The 16,994-nt window shown below is 52.8% G+C and overlaps 1 protein-coding gene across 2 annotated transcripts in view; it reads right to left on the bottom strand.

Moving 5' to 3' along the window:
- Positions 1–514: 514 nt before the first annotated feature.
- Positions 515–16,994, bottom strand: part of SFXN5 (sideroflexin 5) — an 86,077-nt gene continuing 69,597 nt past the window's right edge. For both annotated transcript variants that reach the window (XM_042021958.1, XM_042021957.1), the window contains one exon: positions 515–867. In XM_042021958.1, the coding sequence (XP_041877892.1) occupies positions 790–867 (78 nt within the window). In that variant the 3' untranslated portion in view covers positions 515–789. The remainder of the gene's footprint in view (positions 868–16,994) is intronic.

A 16,994-nucleotide genomic window follows, 5' to 3' on the forward strand; every position in this document is an offset into this window, starting at 1 on the left:
AGCAGCTCCAGCAGCACTTCTGCTCCAAGGCTCCACGTGGGACACCTTGGCTTTCCCAGACCTTGAAATCCAGGCAAAAGCCCTTGTGGAATTGCGGGTGGTGGGGTCCAGGGACAGCCAGTCTCACAGTGAAGGGCTGGATGCCACCCGGAGCGTCTGCAGGAGGAGGGGGAGGAGGGATGGATGGATGGATGGATGGATGGATGGATGGATGGATGGATGGAGGGGGCACAGCTGAGCCCTTCGCTGGGCACACAGACGCGGGAATTCCTCTTCAGCGCACGGCGGCTGGGGTGGGATCAGCGTGAAATCAATACCGGGCACTTCCCAGTCACCTGATCAATCACATCCACGCACCCTCGGTCTCTACAGAGCCGGTGGTATGCAGCATCAGCGTGGAGACTGGATTCCCATGGAACACAAGATGTGCTGGGTGACGCCTGCGCTGCGCAGTCAGCTCTGAGCACGTGAGCTCGCCCCTGAACACCCTCCATGCAGTGCCAGTGATTCTGAGTTTGTTAGCTAGTTCTAAAGTGTTTCGACGTGGTTTTATTCGTTGTAGTTGCTGCTCCTGTTGCTAGGTTAAAACTTTTAATATTAATCTTTGTGAGTGGTGTGAGGTGTCAGTTCTCCGCAGGTGTTAATTCACTCCCGGGCTGCCGGGAGCAGTTCCTACCACCGAGCTCCATGATTTCATCTCGTCGTTGTTGTTCGTTTTCTCCCAGTCGGGATCTGGAGTTTCCCTTCTTCCTTCCCCAGATCTTCTGGGCTGGGCTGATTCTCTTCCACTTACAACCCTTTATTGTAGACCACGGTCTTACTGGTGGTGGCCATGGCGATCTCTGGCTCCAGCTGAGACGTCTCGATCTGTGGAGGCAAAGAGGAGCGGGATCAGAACGGAGCCACTGCGGCAGGAGCTCCACGGATCGATCAATTAATGTGGGGAAGGAGGAGATGTGAATAATTCCACGTCAATCACGCCTTTTCCTGGTGTTTTATGTGCTTTGCTGTGCTCCAGCCTCCAACCCCCCCGATTTGGATGGGTTTGTAGCGCACGAAACGCTGCACGTTCGCTGCCTGGCAGTGCTCAATGAATTATAGAGTGTCTGAGGCTCCAACGCATCCCACCCATCCCAGCTTTCCATCCCTGCCTTTCCCTGCAGCCGGGGTGCTCGCAGGGATCCGGTGCCCAAAGCTGGACCCAGCAAAGCCAAGGCTGAGCGGTGTCACGAGGGAACGGCCTTGTCCGGCTCCATCCTCGCAGCCAAACCCTTCCAACCCCTTCTCCATCTCCAGGAAATCTCCCATCCTTTTCCTAATTTTTTCCCCTCCACCAGCTTCTCCCGGAGCTTTCCCTTGCTCTGAAATCACTTGGAATCTCTGCCTTCCCAGGAGGGATCTGTGGCGCTCCCGGTCCCCACAGCGAGCAAAGACCCCGCTCGCAGCCGGGACAGGGCACCTCGGGAAGCCTGGAATTTTCGAAACCCTATACATTGAACCCACGCTGGTGCTGACACAATGCGAGGAACCCACGTTAAAAATCGAAATGCTTTTGAAAATGTTTAACCTAGTTAGACAAATTAGCAAAAATTTGTGCAAAACAATTTAGGTATTTAAAATATTCAATGTTTTTAAAAACTGGAAAAACTGTTCTTAGCTTTCAGCTGCAAAAACCCAACAAAATATAACATCAAAGCAATCTTAACATGAGGTGCAACATAACCCTTCAGCAAAGCTGTTAAACAGCTACTGAAGCATCATGGGAAATAGCACTTCATTTATTCAAATGCACATATGTCAGGTTTTTGCACCATATGTCATTCCAAGCTATTTACAGTAATAATTAAATCTTAATCAACGTTTAACCTCTGTAAAATGTTTGAAGGGATCTAATCACCCTTCAGACTGCACTAATGAAGGAGAAATATATAAACATAAAAAGAAAATGATGCATAGATAGCACACCAGAAAGAACAGTAATTGCAAAATTGTATTTCTTTTAAATATAATCAGCAAATTATGTAAAGTAAAGCCAACGAGTATTTTAAGTGAAGACATCTTGGGTGTCAGAGGTGTGATCAGCTAATTTTGTACTGCTATCCATAACAGATGTAGCATATTTTCTTTTAGTGCCATTATTAGCAACTTCACCATTCCTTTCAGTGCTGCAGCACAAAGTGAAGCATTGTGCCGGGAGAGCACCGGGAAAGGTGCAGGAGATCCGGATCCGACGGATCCCTTCGGAGCGAGGATTAACTCCGCTCTGCCTGGCTCTGACGCAGCTTTTCTTCCCATTGTGTGGGGGTTTTTCTGCCAGGGACAGACAGAAAAGCGCTGAGATTTTGGGGCTGGGTGGGTTCAAGCACCAGTAGGGAAATACCTGGGTAGGAAGAGGAGTGGCCAGCCCGGGAGGGTTCAAGGAATTGCTGGATGTGGTGCCAAGGTGGGGATCAGTCACAGGCTGGACTCAGCGATCTCAGAGGGCTTTTCCAACTTCAGTGATCCTGGGATTCTGTGCTTTGGAATGAATTCCACCTGGAAATGGGTGGTTCAGCGCTGACCATCCATCGCAGGGCTTGGGAAATGGGGCAGCCCAAACCCAACCCGCTCCTGGGAAGTCTCCACAGAAACCTAACGGAGAGGCCCCCCAGTCCCGCCCTCTCCAGTGCAGCTGGAGAGCTGGGAGCTCCAGGGAAAGTCACGCCTGCCCTGGTGGACCCCGAATCCGTGCTCTGAGAGCCGCGGGGAACGCTGAGGACGGGGATGTGCCGAGCCTGGAAGCGAGAGGCGGCGGGGCTGCACGGTGGGATGTGCACGCGGCTGGGGAGAGGGAAGGAGCAGTGTTGTGTTCACGCTCTCTTGGGACACAATTCAAGAAGCAGCAAGCACGATCCAAGCTGAACAGCAGGAAGAGTATCCTGGTGGGAAGAGCAAAATATCGCAGCCGACTGCTCGGGGAAGGTGTGGGGCGTCTGTGGTGGGAAGTTTTCAGCACAAATTACAGGGAACCCATCAAGAATAGTTTAGGCAGAACTGAGATTGCCTTGGTGGAAGGAAGGGATGAGATAATTGTCTGTAGATCCTTCCAGCTTCCATCCCCTGGAGCAGGGGGAAAACAGCTCCTTTCCCCACAGCGGGGATGAGTTCTTCCTCCACGGCAAGGCTGTACAGAAGGGCCTGAGGTGGGTTTGGGAAGGGGGGGGTGGAGGGGAATAGTTCTGAGACAGACTGTGGTGGCTGAGCAGAAGGACTTGGGAATTCGTGCCTAAGGTGGAAGTGTTCAAAAGCCACATGGATGTGGCACCTGGGGACATGGTCAGTGGCAGCCTTGGCAGTGCTGGGGAAGGGTTGGACTCGATGGACTCTGAGGGCTTTTTCTTAAGGCCTTTGGAGCTGTGTGATACCAAACCCAAGCACCTTCCCGAAGCCTGGGAAGATGTTGGAGAAACTGGGGGTGACTGGTTGAACTGGAGTCACCTCTGCAGGTCTCCTTCTGGCTGACCTTAATCAAGCAGGGATTGAAACCCTGCTCTAGAGCCTCTGGAGCTCCAAGGGGTGCATCTGCACCAAGGAGACACATACAGGAAACTGGGAAAGCCACTCAGAAATCCATCGGGAGGAACCTGCTCCTCCCACTGGGAAACCAGATGGAGAAGAACAGGGAGAAGGTGGGGGGTTACAGGTGTCGAGACAACATTAAATCACAACCCTACTGTGCACCTGGTCAGCTTTTGACTCCTTTGTTAGGTTTTTTTTTGTTGGAAAGTGTAATTTCACCCATTTTGGTGTAGGTTGCTGTTCCAGCTGTCCAGAATCCTGGACCTGCTCAGCCAACCTTCCCCTGGCCATGGAACTGTGAGACACATGTGGAGACCACAGTTCCTTGTCAAGATTTTGGTGTCTCAGCTTCCAAGATGGCCCCAGTGACGGTCACGGCCACGCTGGGAAGCCCTCTGTGAAGGAGCACCTGCCTTGGAGGGTGCTCTGAGGAGCAGGTTCCTCCCTGGTGGGATTACACTGATGGGACCTGTCCCACTGTCCCACACAGGGGACTTTGTCCCTTCAAACCAAGTGCTCAGCGTGGGACTGGGGTCAAATCATGTCTGTCCCCTTCTTCCCAGTTCTATCTGTGCCAGGGCAAAGGATGGATCCCCTCCCTGGCTTTGGGATGATGGCACTGGGGTGTCAGCAGGAAAAGGCCTTCAGCAATGAATCCAGGAGAAGCCCAGGAGGGACAGAGCTCACAGCAGCACTGAGAGACCCGGGGTGGGAAGCACCATTCCCAGACAGTGCTATGAGGGGTTGTCTGGGGCAAACCCCAGGATTTGGGGCTGCTGGCTGCACTGACAGCTTGGTATCCAACACGGGAGAGGCTCTAACGAGATGGGGAAACTCCTTCAGCGCCTTGTGAGGCCACTGGAAGCTTTGCCATTGATCCAGGGAGATCCTCACTGGGGACACAGCCAGGGTGCACCTCCCAGCTCATCCAGAAACGTGGCTGGGATGAACCACAGCCCATCCCAGCACCCGGGAGCAGGTGAAGCCTGAGGATGCTCCTTTCCCTCCGGCAGACAGCCAAGAGCACAAGGGAAAAAGGGGGAAAACCCCAAGAAACTCTGTGCCCTGACCTTATGAAGCACCTGTTTATGGACCAGCAGCCCGCAGGTAGCTCAGGCAGGATGGCAGCAATGATGGCACCGGTGCCCCTGACCTGCTGAAATCCATCCCTGCCAGGGAACAAAGCCGGGAACCGCCGCCCGGGTACCCACGGCTCCCCAGCTCTCTTCCCCCCATCCCTGCCTTGCAGTGGAAGCCTCTCTCCTCTCATCAGCTCAGACAAGGCTAATTGGGGTGATAAAGAACTGGCTCCGAGTGCTGGCGTGGGCTGGAGGAACAAATGGTGCGGTGGTCACAGCTGGTGCTGCGGAGCCGGCGCGGGAGCGGGCGCGGGGGAGCTCCCGGCGCCCCAAATCCCGGCAGTCGGTCCCTGTTGGATGCGAGCGGGGGGTTGTGTGTGTTTTGCATGGCTGCTGACACGGGTGTAACGTGCAGGCGCGGCCGGTGAGGCAGCAGCAGGCAGAAAGCAGATGCTTTTTGTTTGGGGTTGATACTCATTTCTATCCCAGCTCGGGAAAAGGTGTAGAAAGGAATGTGCTCCGGAGAGTGCAGGGAGAGAGATAGGTCTAGGCTCGCTGCCAGGGATCCTGGAACGATATGGAAGGCAGCTAGGGGAGACAGGAGCAGATGGATTTGGCATACAGCTCATCACTCAGCCAAAAAAAAAGGAGGGGGGAAGAAGAAGGGAGAAAGCAGCCAATTTTGGGAGGGGGAGGGTCATGGGGACCGACGGATGCTGCTCCGGGCTGGGGGAAGGGAGGACCAGGATGGTCACTGTGTCTTCTGCTGCTGCCAGCGGGGAGAGGTGCTGCTGGCTCCTTTGAAGCCTGGGAAGGGTCTCCTGGCCCTTCCAGCAGCTCTCAGCCATCTCCTGCTGGGCCTTTGGTCACCAGAGCAAAGCCAAGGGCAGGGCCAGGCTCTGCAGGCCCTCGGGAAGCTCAGCCAGGTGTAGGAAGGGCTGTGGCACCATGGAACCGTGGAATCCTTGAGGCTGGAAAGGAGCTCTGAGATCACAGAGTCCAACCATCCGCAGCACTGCCCAGGCCACTGCTGCCCCAAGTCCCCAGGTGCCACATCCACAGGGCTTTAAATCCCTCCAGGAATGGGGAATCCACCCCTGCCCTGGGCACTTCCAAGGCCTGAGCACCCTTTCCATGGAGAAATTCCTGCTGCTGTCCACCCTGAGCCTGCCCTGGCCCAGCCTGAGGCCGTTCCCTCTCCTCCTGTCCCTGTTCCCTGCCAGCAGAGCCCGACCCCCCCGGCTGCCCCCTCCTGTCAGGGACTTGTGCAGAGCCACAAGGTCCCCCCTGAGCCTCCTTTGCTCCAGCCTGAGCCCCTTTCCAGCTCCCTCAGGAATTCTCCAGCCCCCTCCCAGCTCCCTCAGGAATTCTCCAGCCCCTTCCCAGCTCCATTCCCTTCCCTGGACAGGCTCCAGCCCCTTTCTTGTCATGAGGGCCCCACCCATTTGCATTCCCAATCAACTGGGACATTCCCAGTTATCCAGGAGTGCTGATCAATGATGGAAAGGTCGCAGTGAGTCCTTCCACCAGCTCTCCCAGCCCCTTTGGATGGATCCATCCTGCCCCATGAATCTGTGCATGTCTCAGCGGCATTTCGGGTCACTGACCAGTTCCCCTTGGGTTATGGGGCTTGGAGCACCTATCCTAGTGGAAGGTGTCCATGGAAGGTGTCCCTGTCCATGGAAGGTGTCCCTGTCCATGGAAGGTGTTCATGGAAGGTGTCCATGGGAGGTGTCCCTGCCCATGGAAAGTGTCCATGGGAGGTGTCCCTGCCCATGGAAGGTGTCCCTGCCTATGGAAAGTGCTCATGGAAGGTGTCCCAGCTCATGGAAGGTGTCCATGGGAGGTGTCCCTGCCCATGGAAGGTGTCCATGGAAGGTGTCCATGGGAGGTGTCCCTGTCCATGGGAGGTGTCCCTGCCCATGGAAGGTGTCCATGGGAGGTGTCCCTGCCCATGGAAGGTGTCCATGGAAGGTGTCCCTGCTCATGGAAGGTGTCCCTGCCCATGGAAGGTGTCCATGGAAGATGTCCATGGAAGGTGTCCCAGCCCATGGAAGGTGTCCCTGCCCACGGCAGGGGGTGGAATTCGATGGTTTTTTAGGTCCCATCCCACCCAAACCATTAAAGTGCCCCCCAAGGATCGACCCCTGAGGAGTGAGACGAGGACAGCAGTGTTTGCCGAGGAGTTTCTCTCGGAATTGTTACAGACCTGCAGCCAAGTGAAGGTGACCTGGCAGGTGAGAGAATTTGGGAAATGCCCCCAAACCCTTTTGGTTATAGCACAGAAAATATTTTTCAAAGGATCTCCAGCCTCTGGTTCCAGGGTCCCAGCAGCTGTGGAGCTCCAGGACCTCTCAATGCCCTGCTCCAGCCACCCCCACGGTTGGCATTTTCCTAAATCCAGAATTCCAGCTCTGCATTTAACCCTTTGCTGCCCCAAGAAGCTCTCTCCTGCCAGAAATTTTCTTCCCATGCAAGTGTCCGACTTGCATGGAAGTCAGCTTTGTTATCAGCTCAGTTTTGTTAAAACCGACAGACAAAACTCTGCTTCTCCTCAGCAATATTGGTGCTAAAGCTCTTTTCTGACAACTTCCCAGTTTTTCTACTCAGTTGAAATCCCTCCGTGCCCCAAAACTGGACACACTGGGTGGGAGATGTTCTCATGACTGAACCACAAATTAATAATTTATAAATGATTGATTTTCAGTTTTCTGCCCAAATCACAGAGTTGGGGGACACAATTTTGAGAGAAACCTGAATTTTGTGAACTTTTTCTTCAAATTAATAATAAAACTTGAATTTAAGAGTTGACCAGTACAGTTCTCTTCATTTCAGGTCTCTCTCAAGTCCTTTTGAGCCCTGTCTTTGAAAGAAATGTTCAGTTTTCATTATACAAAATGTTGTATTTAGTAAAAATGTTTTTCACAAAACCATGGAAAGTCTCCTGACAGCTCGAGAGTAGAATCATGGAATCATGGAATAGTTTGGCTTGAAAGGGACCTTAAAAATCATTTAATTTCTCTCCTGCCCTACAGCAGCTGGAGGTGGCTGCTGGTGGCCCAAGCATCCATGGCAAAGCAAAAACAGAAAAATCTCCTGGAATGGATAAATCTCAGGAGTCAGAACAGCCAAATATTCCACAACAGCCAAATATTCTGACTTTCCTCCATTTTTATGGTCCCAAAGAAGGGAGAAAAGATGGAAATGCTTTGCCTGTGACAGGACCCGTGGTCAGCACTTTTCCACCAGAGCTGGATCCCAGGGCTGCTGCCTCACCCTGGGCTGGACACAGAGAAGGGGGAATTAAAAAGCACCAGAGCTTGAAATTCATCTCCATTTTCCTGGAGGAATGGAGGAAAGTCGGAATATTTGGCCGTTGTGGAATATTTGGCTGTTCTGGCTCCTGAGATTTATCCATTCCAGAGGATTTTTCTGGTTTTTCTTTGCCATGGAAGCTTTGGCCACCAGCACCCACCTCCAGCTTCCTGTAGGACAGGTGAGAAATGAGAGGATTTTTAAGGTCCCTTCCAACCCAAGCCATTCCATGATTCCAGGGTTCTACTCACGAGCTGACAGGGGACTTGTTTTTGCCATGGATGCTTGGACTACCAGCACCTGCCTCCCTTCTGTCTTCCCAGAACATCTTCTTCAGCCAATAAAAGTGGAGGAAAGTTGGAATATTTGGCTGTTCTGGACTATTTGGCTGTTCTGGTGTGTTTGGCTGTTCTGGCTTTTGAGGGTTTTCCATTTCAGGATGTTTGCCAGGGATATTCCTGCCCTCAGCTTAAATGGGAACAACTGATTGTCCTGAAGCAGAGCAGATTTCAGGGTTTAGGGGCAGCTGTGGGACTGCAGCTTCCTCGCATCACTGATCTGGGCAGGGGCAGGTTCACGGTTGGACTTGATGAATTTAAAGGCCTTTTCCAGCCTAAATGTTCCCGTGGATCTGTGGTTTGGTGGTGCTGGGTTCATGGCTGATGACCTTAAAGGTCTTTCCCAACCTAATTTCACGATTCTGTAATCAAGGGCGGGAGTTTTTAATCTCACTTTTGGGAAACTACCACAGCACAACTTCTCTGAGGAAAAATACGAAGCCAAGACCTGAACATTGAATCAGGTGGGAAGGGGGGAGATGTGGCACTTGTGGCTGGAGCAGGGAGCTCCCCTTGCCCAGCGTGTGTGCGGTGCTGGGGAACGAGCGATGATAACAGGGATGGTAACAGAGCCAGCAGGTGGGATAACAGCCCCACACCTGGGCTGGGAGGTGACCCCCATCCCCTGCGTGTCCCAGCCTGTCCTGGAGCCGAGCAGCCCAACAGCTCCCGAGCTCCAGCCCCGTGGTCATCCCCAAACCATCCCCCAGGAGCACTCCTGCTCTCACCTCCCCGTGTCCCACAGGGACCCTTCTGGAGCCTCGAGGTGACATCAGTGACATCTGACAGACAGAAGGAATTCTTCTTGATCTTGCTGTTTGAAATCTTGTGGTCTCAAAGCCTCTGTTTGAGGTTTTTGGTGGGTTTGGTTAATGCTGAGCCCACAGGGCTCTCAGACCCTCAGCACTCCCAGCTTTATAAAAATTGGAAGGTCAACCCCCAGCACGGCACCAGCTCCAACTCATCGCGAAGTCGCGAGTTTGAAGCTGAGAGTTTCTGGGAAAGCAGAGGGGTGCCCACAGCGCCAGAAAACTCAAAGCCACCAAAGCCACCAAAAAAAACCCAAATAAAAGCTTTGAGACCGTAAGATTTCAAATATCAAGATCAAAAAAAGTTCCTTCTGTCTGTGTTCCAGAGAGAGGAGACACCAAAGGCCTTTGCAGGAGCTGAGCCTTTTCCTCTCTGCTCTGGAGAGGTTTGCTCAGTGTGGAAGGGGTGGCGTGAGTGTCCCTGGGCTAAATCCCATTTACCACAATGAATTCATTTCCACACCAGCTCCAGAAAGGTTTTAGGCTGGTACAGGGCAGGGGCAGCTGCGTGGTGACCTCAGGGCACGTGGCCTCACCCGGTCAGGACCTTCCTCAGGACAGGGCCAAAGAAATTTCTCCCTGGCTTCCTGGGAGAAGAACCTTCACATTATGGGATGAAGACTTTTTTGGGAACATCTGAGCCAATGGATTCACTTCACTGAATTTCACTTCACTGGATTCACTGAGCCCACTTCAAATATGGCGTTGAGAACTCCCAAAATTGCAGAGTTTGGTTACAACCCCTCATCCTTGCTGGAATGAAAAGCACCTACAAAGACACTCTCCTCTCTTGGGAGAAAAAAAGCCCTACTGTGGAATGTGGACATTACGAAAAGGTTTCCCTTTGGATGAAAATGAGCTCCTAGGTCCATTCTAGCAGGAATTCCTCCAGCAGCTCTGTCAAGGAAGAAAGAATTTAAGAATTTCTTGCTGTTTGCTGAAGACATCAACCCCTGAATGCTCCTGGTATTGAGGAGAAACACCACGATGGGAGATCGGGATTTGGGGATGCTCTCGGTGCTTTAAGGAAGCTGAGCAAGTTCCTCAAGACTCCAACCTCCTGCACATTTCCTTCTCTCACAGACCACCAGCCTCACTAGGAACAGGCTGCTGGAGCCAAATGATTTAAAAAGCAATTACAGATAATTATATCTGTGAGATGTGATTAATAAGGCATTCTCAGCCCCAAGCAGGCAAGTCTGGACAACTGATTGCCTTCCTTTGTATCCTGCACCTCTTGGAGCAGTCAGAGTTGTTTCAGATGAGCCAAAATAACTCCAAATACACCAAAAAGGACAAATCGAACCCTGTGTGACAAGAGAGGGCTAAGGCAGGAGACAGACAGGGAAGACCTGGGGGTGAACCAGATAAAGAGGCCTCTGACTAGGAATGGTTGGGCTTGATGGTATTAAAGGACTTTTCAGATATTAATGATTCCTGTACGGGGCCAGGAGTTGGACTCGGTGATCCTTGTGGATCATTCATCATCCCAGCTCAGGATGTTCCATGATTCCCAGAAAATGGACTGAGTGCTCAGGGTGGGCTGGCAGAAGAGGGGAAAGGACTTGACTTTCGGGCCCAGAGTGAAGCAGCAAAGCCAAGGAGCCACCGGAGCCCTGCGGAATGGCCAGGGCAGGGCAGGAATCCTTGGGGGAAGTGCTGGGGAGGAGCCCCTCTGTTTACAGTAGGTGCTGCTGAAAGGTGTCTTGAAGAAAGACAGCAATTAACAGGCCTGCAAAAAAAATGGCTTCTTTCCACAAAGAGCCTTTTAAGTCTGTTTTTCGAGCCACTCTAAGGGTTAATGTTTAGCTGTTTATCCGGACTTGTCGGATGTCAGCTCTTTCTTTTGACTCCTAATGGCTTATAGCCATCAGGAGGTGAAGACTCCTCAAAAGAGCTGGTGTCAGGAATGTTTTTTTATGCCCACCAGCACCCACACACCTGCAGCAGCCTGCGCTTGCAGGGGGATAGTTTACATACTTGAACCTGTCTCCCAGGGCCAGGGATATAAACATGAAACCAGATCCCGTCTGACAGCGCTGCCGGAGCCCCTGGGCGCTGCAGAGGGGTCCCGGCTCCCACAGCCACGCTGACCACACAGCGCAGCGCGGCTCAGGCCCGGCACCGCCCGGCCCGGCCGCCCCACGCCGGCCCTTCAAGGCCAGAGCCTGGAAAATGTTCGGCACCTTTGAGTGCTGCTGGAGGGGAAACAAAGGAGCCCTGCCAGGAGCGGCCATCGAAAACCAGCTGGGTCACAAATGAAAGCCTGCGGGACAGGGAGCCAAGGGAGAACAAAGGCACAGCCCCAGAGCCACCAGGGCTCTGCTCACTCGTGACCTTCCCCAGCCCTGAGGTGTCACCGAGCCCAAAAAGCACCCAAACAGGCGGAGCAGGTGGAAATGTAACCAGCCTGAGGTGTCCCAGGGGCTCCTAAGCACGGATAATGGAGTCCCTGAAGGTCAGAGCCTTCCTCTTCCTGTTCCTGCTCCTCTTCCCCTTCCCCGTGGAAATGCCCCTGGATCCCTGGCAGTGTCCACGGCCAGGTTGGACATTGGGGCTTGGAGCAGCCTGGGACAGTGGGAAGTGTCCCTGCCCAGGGCAGGGGTGGAACAAGATGAGTTTTAAGATCTTCCCAACCCAAACCATTCCATGATCCCATGATTTTATGACAGACATTTGCTCCCAGAAGAAGTGACCGAGATCTCCCAGCCCCCAGAGCACCAGGGAAATGCTTTGATGTTGAGATTTTCAGGAAGAAGTGGGGGAAAAAAAAGACATGGAAATGGGAGATGCCGTGATCCAGAAACGTTCTTTGCTTTGCCAAACTGCTTCCTTCTCTCCTGGTCAAGAGGACCTTCACTTGTGCCGGGACACGAATCCAAAGGGCACCACAGGGAAGAGCTTTCCCATGAGTTTGGGAAATGGGGGTGGCCCTGGGACAAGGCAGGTGCTGCTTCTGTGGGATCACCACCAAGGATTTGCATCTGGAAGTCCACCAGGTGGAGCAGGCAGAAGGGAATTACAGGGACACAACATCTGCTGCATCCCAGAAGGAGAGCCTAAGAGAGCCTCACATGGTGGGAATGAGGAGTTACGATGTGAAAAGGAGAATGTGGGGGTTTTCCTGACTGGAATGTCCCAGCCATGTAGAGTCTGGAACGTTTGCCTTGTGTGGTCCCTGCAGAAGCACCAGACTCTGACCTGAAGCCATCCCTGAAGCAGGAGGCAGCTGGAGGCTGCTGGATCAGCAGCTCAGGACAAAGCACTGCTGGACGGGGAGGAGAGGACTAAGCCTGGCATCCTTCCCCGTGTCCTTTGGGAATACTTTCACCTAGGAATGCTCTGAACTGCCTCGAGGAGGTTTGGATCACATGAACCTGCCTCTGTCCTTGCCTTGAACGCACCTGAGCTCCCAGAAAAGCTCTGCTGTCACTCTGACCTGGAGTTTATCCCATGGAGTGTGGTCTGACCTTGCAAGGTCTAAAGCAAATCCAGCTCCAGGTCTCTTTCCGCTGGTGGAGGTGATGCCAGAGAGAGAAACTGCAGGTGGGAGCAGGAACTGGGGCAAGAGCCCATCACAGAATCATGAAATGGAATCACAGGATGGTTTGGGGTGGAAGGGACCTTGGAGACCATCTAGTTCCAACCTCTGCCATGGGCTGGGACAGCTTCCACTGGAGAGATGGCTCCTGACAGAAGAACCTGTGCAGGAGACCTGTGATGGGTTGGGAATGGTCCACGGACATCTACAGAGCACAGGAACAGCACCAACAGCTCCCGTGATAACGAACAAGAGCTCCTCACCATCCTCTGCAGAGACCCTTCCAGCCCCTGGAACATCTCCCTCCAAGCCTGAGCACAACCACAGACCCAACCAAACCAGTTCAGGCCACCGAAATCCTCCCAGTAATGCTCCCTCTGTGCTGGCAGACTCCTGGAAGCAGCTTTCCTGCTTTCCTGTGCGGTGCAATTGGAAGGAAGCTAAAAGTTGTTGAGGGAATGAAGGGTGGGGCCAAGGGAGAGTGGTGTGTGGAGTCTGTATCCTTGGGAAACACATCTCAGGGCTGTGATCCCTGTGCCAGCAGCTGGAGCAGGTGAAGGAAAACCTGGGAAGGGGGGAAGGAGCCAGGAACTCATCAGCTTCTGGTAGGAGCTGCCCAGGGGTGGGGAGAGCAGGAGAGGAAGGGAGAAATGGTGAAATAATCCTGTCTCAAACCAAGGGAGATGGGAACCTTCCCAAGGAAGTGGCTGTTCAGCTGGTCCAGGCTCCCTGCTCTTCCCTTGGGAAGCAGCTTCAGGGGTCACCTTGGGATGCAGGGGTGAGGACTCCTGCTGTGCTCCATGGCTGAGGGGCCATCTCTGCACAGAGCCATGGAATTGCTCACGTTGGAAAAGTGTGGTGAGATCACAGACTCCAACCATCCCCAGCACTGCCCAGGCCACCCCTGCCCCACATCCCCAAGTGCCACATCCACAGGGCTTTGAAATCCCTCCAGGGATGGGGACTCCCCCTGGGCAGCTGTGCCAGTGCCTGACCACCCTTCTGCGGAAGAATTTTTTCCTGAATCCAACCTAAACCTCCCCAGGCACAACTTGAGGCTGTTCCTCTGGTCCTGATGAGGAAATGAGACAGCACAACTGAGCACTTGGTCTCATGGCGATCCTACTGGGGTTGGAGGTACAGTTTAGGACTTCCTTAGGCCTTTATTTCTTACCAAAGATGGGCTGGCAACTCACACTGAGTTCTGTGCCAGCTCTGTGTGCAGCCATGGCAGCACCGCCCTGCTGTGCCCAAACGTCACCTCCTCTCCCACCACTTCACCTTTCCAGGGGCAGCACAATGCTCTGGAAGGGTCACTCACTGTCCAGCCTCTGCAGGAGTGAGTCCATCCTTACTAAGGAACACCAGACACCTCACTGAGCACCACCATCCTTCATCTGAAGGCCAGAAAGGGCATCAACACATTCCCAGATACCTCAGATTTTCCCTCAAGTCCTACTTGAGCCATGTCAGTGTTCAGCCACTCGCTGCCATGTAAATCCTGGGGGTTTTGCTCAAATAAATCATTTACAGGCATTAAAGAAGCCCCCTGGGACCACCTCTTCATTTGAGGTCCACATGGAGAACAAAGACTCTCCTGCCTTCGTCAACAAGGGAAAGGCAAAAAGATAAACCAGAAGATAAACCAGAAGATAAGAGAGAAGATAAGCTGGGTCAGCACTCAGGAGAGGAACCTCAGATGAACCTCTTGGTGCTCCCGAAGCCACTGGTGGAGCAGGAGGAAACAACCTCCGAGGCACAGCTTGAATCCTCTGCAGTCTTTGGGAGACACTTCCCACTGAGCTTCCAACCTCCTGCCAGCCCTTCAGGACCTCGTGCCACTTCTTTGCTGAGAGGAGCTCCTTCCAAGCCCAGCCTCCATCCCAAGGGTTCCCAGACTCCCAGGAAACCGTTCCCCAGCCCCAGAAGCAAAGCAGAACTTCTCACTTCTCAAACATTTTTCCCCATGGCAGCTGGCAAATCCCTTCCCTGGCTTCTCATCCAACTTGGACAAAATTACTGCAGAGAATCCCTCCTGCTCCCCTCCCCCCCGTGCAAAGCAATCCCAAGGGAGGGATGGTTCCATGGGGACCCCCTGCTGGATTGCATCTGATTTCCCTCCTAAGTATGGAATGGGGAAGCGTCTCGAGGGCTATGGCTGTGACCTCCACACAGCTCTTTTGTCAAGTGCCATTTCATTAAAAAATCAGCCTTTTAACTGTGGACACATTTCAACCTCACCAAATCTGCTAATTATTGACAGTTGGTGAAGAGGAGATTTCACTTGTTCCTCCTGTTAAACTGCATCTAATTAGTAATTACTGGTTCACTGTCATCTTTACTGCAATAATCCCACTGCACATTGGCTCATTAACCTTTTGCTTTTCTAAAGCAGCCTGCCAACAAGATGAAGGCTAAAACAGATTGGAAAACAATAGCTCAGCCTTGGATTTTAGGCTGTTTATTCCCCTTGTCCTGGAGATCCAAAAGGAAGATTATATTTAAGGAAAGGCTTTCGGCTGAAATCAGCCTCATTCCGGAAGATGCCTCAGTTTGCCCTGAGCAGCACCCAAAAAAAGCCCTTTAAACTTCCCCCAGGTGAGGGCAGGAGTGCTCAGGTGGCTGAAGGCTTCTCTGCCATTCTCCAGCTCCATTTCTTCATTTCCCACCTGGCTCTCTCCTTCTCTATCCCCACCATGATGATGATGGTGATGAACGAGCTCCTCGTGGACGCTGCGGAAGGAACGATCTGGAGGAGCAGGGCCCACGGGGCGGAAAAGCAGCGGAGCAGCCCCGTGGTTCTTTCTTCTGCTGCTACACTGAATTTCATTTGCACAAGTCCCATTTTCGGTTTGGAGCTGTCACAGCTGTTTCCATTGGCAGTGCATAGCTGAGTAGGAGTTGTCAGTGGGGATGCTGCAGGATTGGGAGAGGGAAGAGATTCCCCGGGGGGCATGGGAGGCAGTTGGAGGTTGTGGGCTAAATGCATTAACTACATGTTTCTCCTAAACTTAACAGCAGTGAATTACTCAGTGCATATTGATGGGCTTAGGAACCAGAGTTAACACTGCACTGGGATGACAAGAACGTTTCTCAGCAGCTCCAGCGTGAGTATTCTCAAGGATCCATGGTTTCATGGCTGATACGAGGGGTTTATTTTTGTAACGTTATCTTTCAAGCCATAATATCTAGAAACAAGCTGCGATTCTGGAGCACCATTGCAGAAATCCAAGTGGAATTTCATCCCTACATCCCTACATCCCTACATCCCTACAGGGCTTTGCTAGGCTGGGTATGGACCCAAGAGAGGCTCAGGGTGCATTAACCTCCCCAGCATGTGGAGGTTGTTCACTTCCAGAGTTCCCTTTCCCGACACTGGTGCCTGTTTGCAGCCAGGGCTGAGCTCTGATTTCACCGGAGTTGTTGTAACACAGGAATAACTCCAGAGCAGCTACAGCTGATGGGACGAGGTGGCTGCATTTATCCAGAAGCTTATTAAACCTACTGCAAGGCTTCAGTTCTGCTGGAAAACCAACTGAGAGTCTGAGCCCCTTTAGGAGAGAGGATCAAAGGCGGCCACGCAAGCTCCTGGCCCAAAACAACCACTCAATGACACCTCAGCCTCTGTGTCTGCTCCCCGATTTACAGAAGGCCGTGGATGTGTGATTAAGGGCAGAATTTGGCTCATTCACAATTGCTGCAGGGGTTGCTGCTCAGACCACAGCCGTGTTTTTGGAGCGGAACACGTCTCTTACACCTTGTTGTTGATCTGCTCCCTGTAGTGCTCGGCACAACAGCGTGGTCCCGTCCTGGTGTGTCCATGACTGAGGCCATGGGAAAAGCAAAGGCATTTCTACCTGCACAGAGATGATGTTTAAACACCTCTAAATTCCTTATCTGCCCCGGCAGAACCATCAGGAATCACTCAGGTTGGAAAACACCTCCAAGGCCATCGAGCTCAACCCATGGTCTGGTGAGGAGTGCCCAGGAACTCACAGGTTTTGGGAGACACTCCCTGCAAGGACACTTGGATTTCCCATCCCAAGCTGTGAAGAAATGGATCCAGAGAGATTGTTCCAGGTAAACCCCTTGCTTTGCTCACTTGAGCATCCCCACAGAAACCTCCAAAGAGATTTCAGAGGATGGGAACATTGTCCTTCATAAACACTCACACCAGTTCATAGAATAGGAAACAGCTTGTGTGCACCTGGAGAAGGGAAGGAGCCAGGGAGAGCTGCGAGCCCCTTGCAGGGCCTAAAGGGGCTCCAGGAGAGCTGCAGAGGGACTGGGGCCAAGGCCTGGAGGGCCAGGAGGCAGGGAATGGCTTCCCAGTGGGAAAGGGGAGCTTGGGCTG

Source organism: Corvus kubaryi, unplaced genomic scaffold (genome assembly GCF_017639235.1).
Source record: "Corvus kubaryi isolate FWS band 111438036 unplaced genomic scaffold, C.kubaryi_AGA036_p1.0 37182, whole genome shotgun sequence".
In the NCBI taxonomy this organism is placed as follows: Eukaryota; Metazoa; Chordata; class Aves; order Passeriformes; family Corvidae; genus Corvus; species Corvus kubaryi.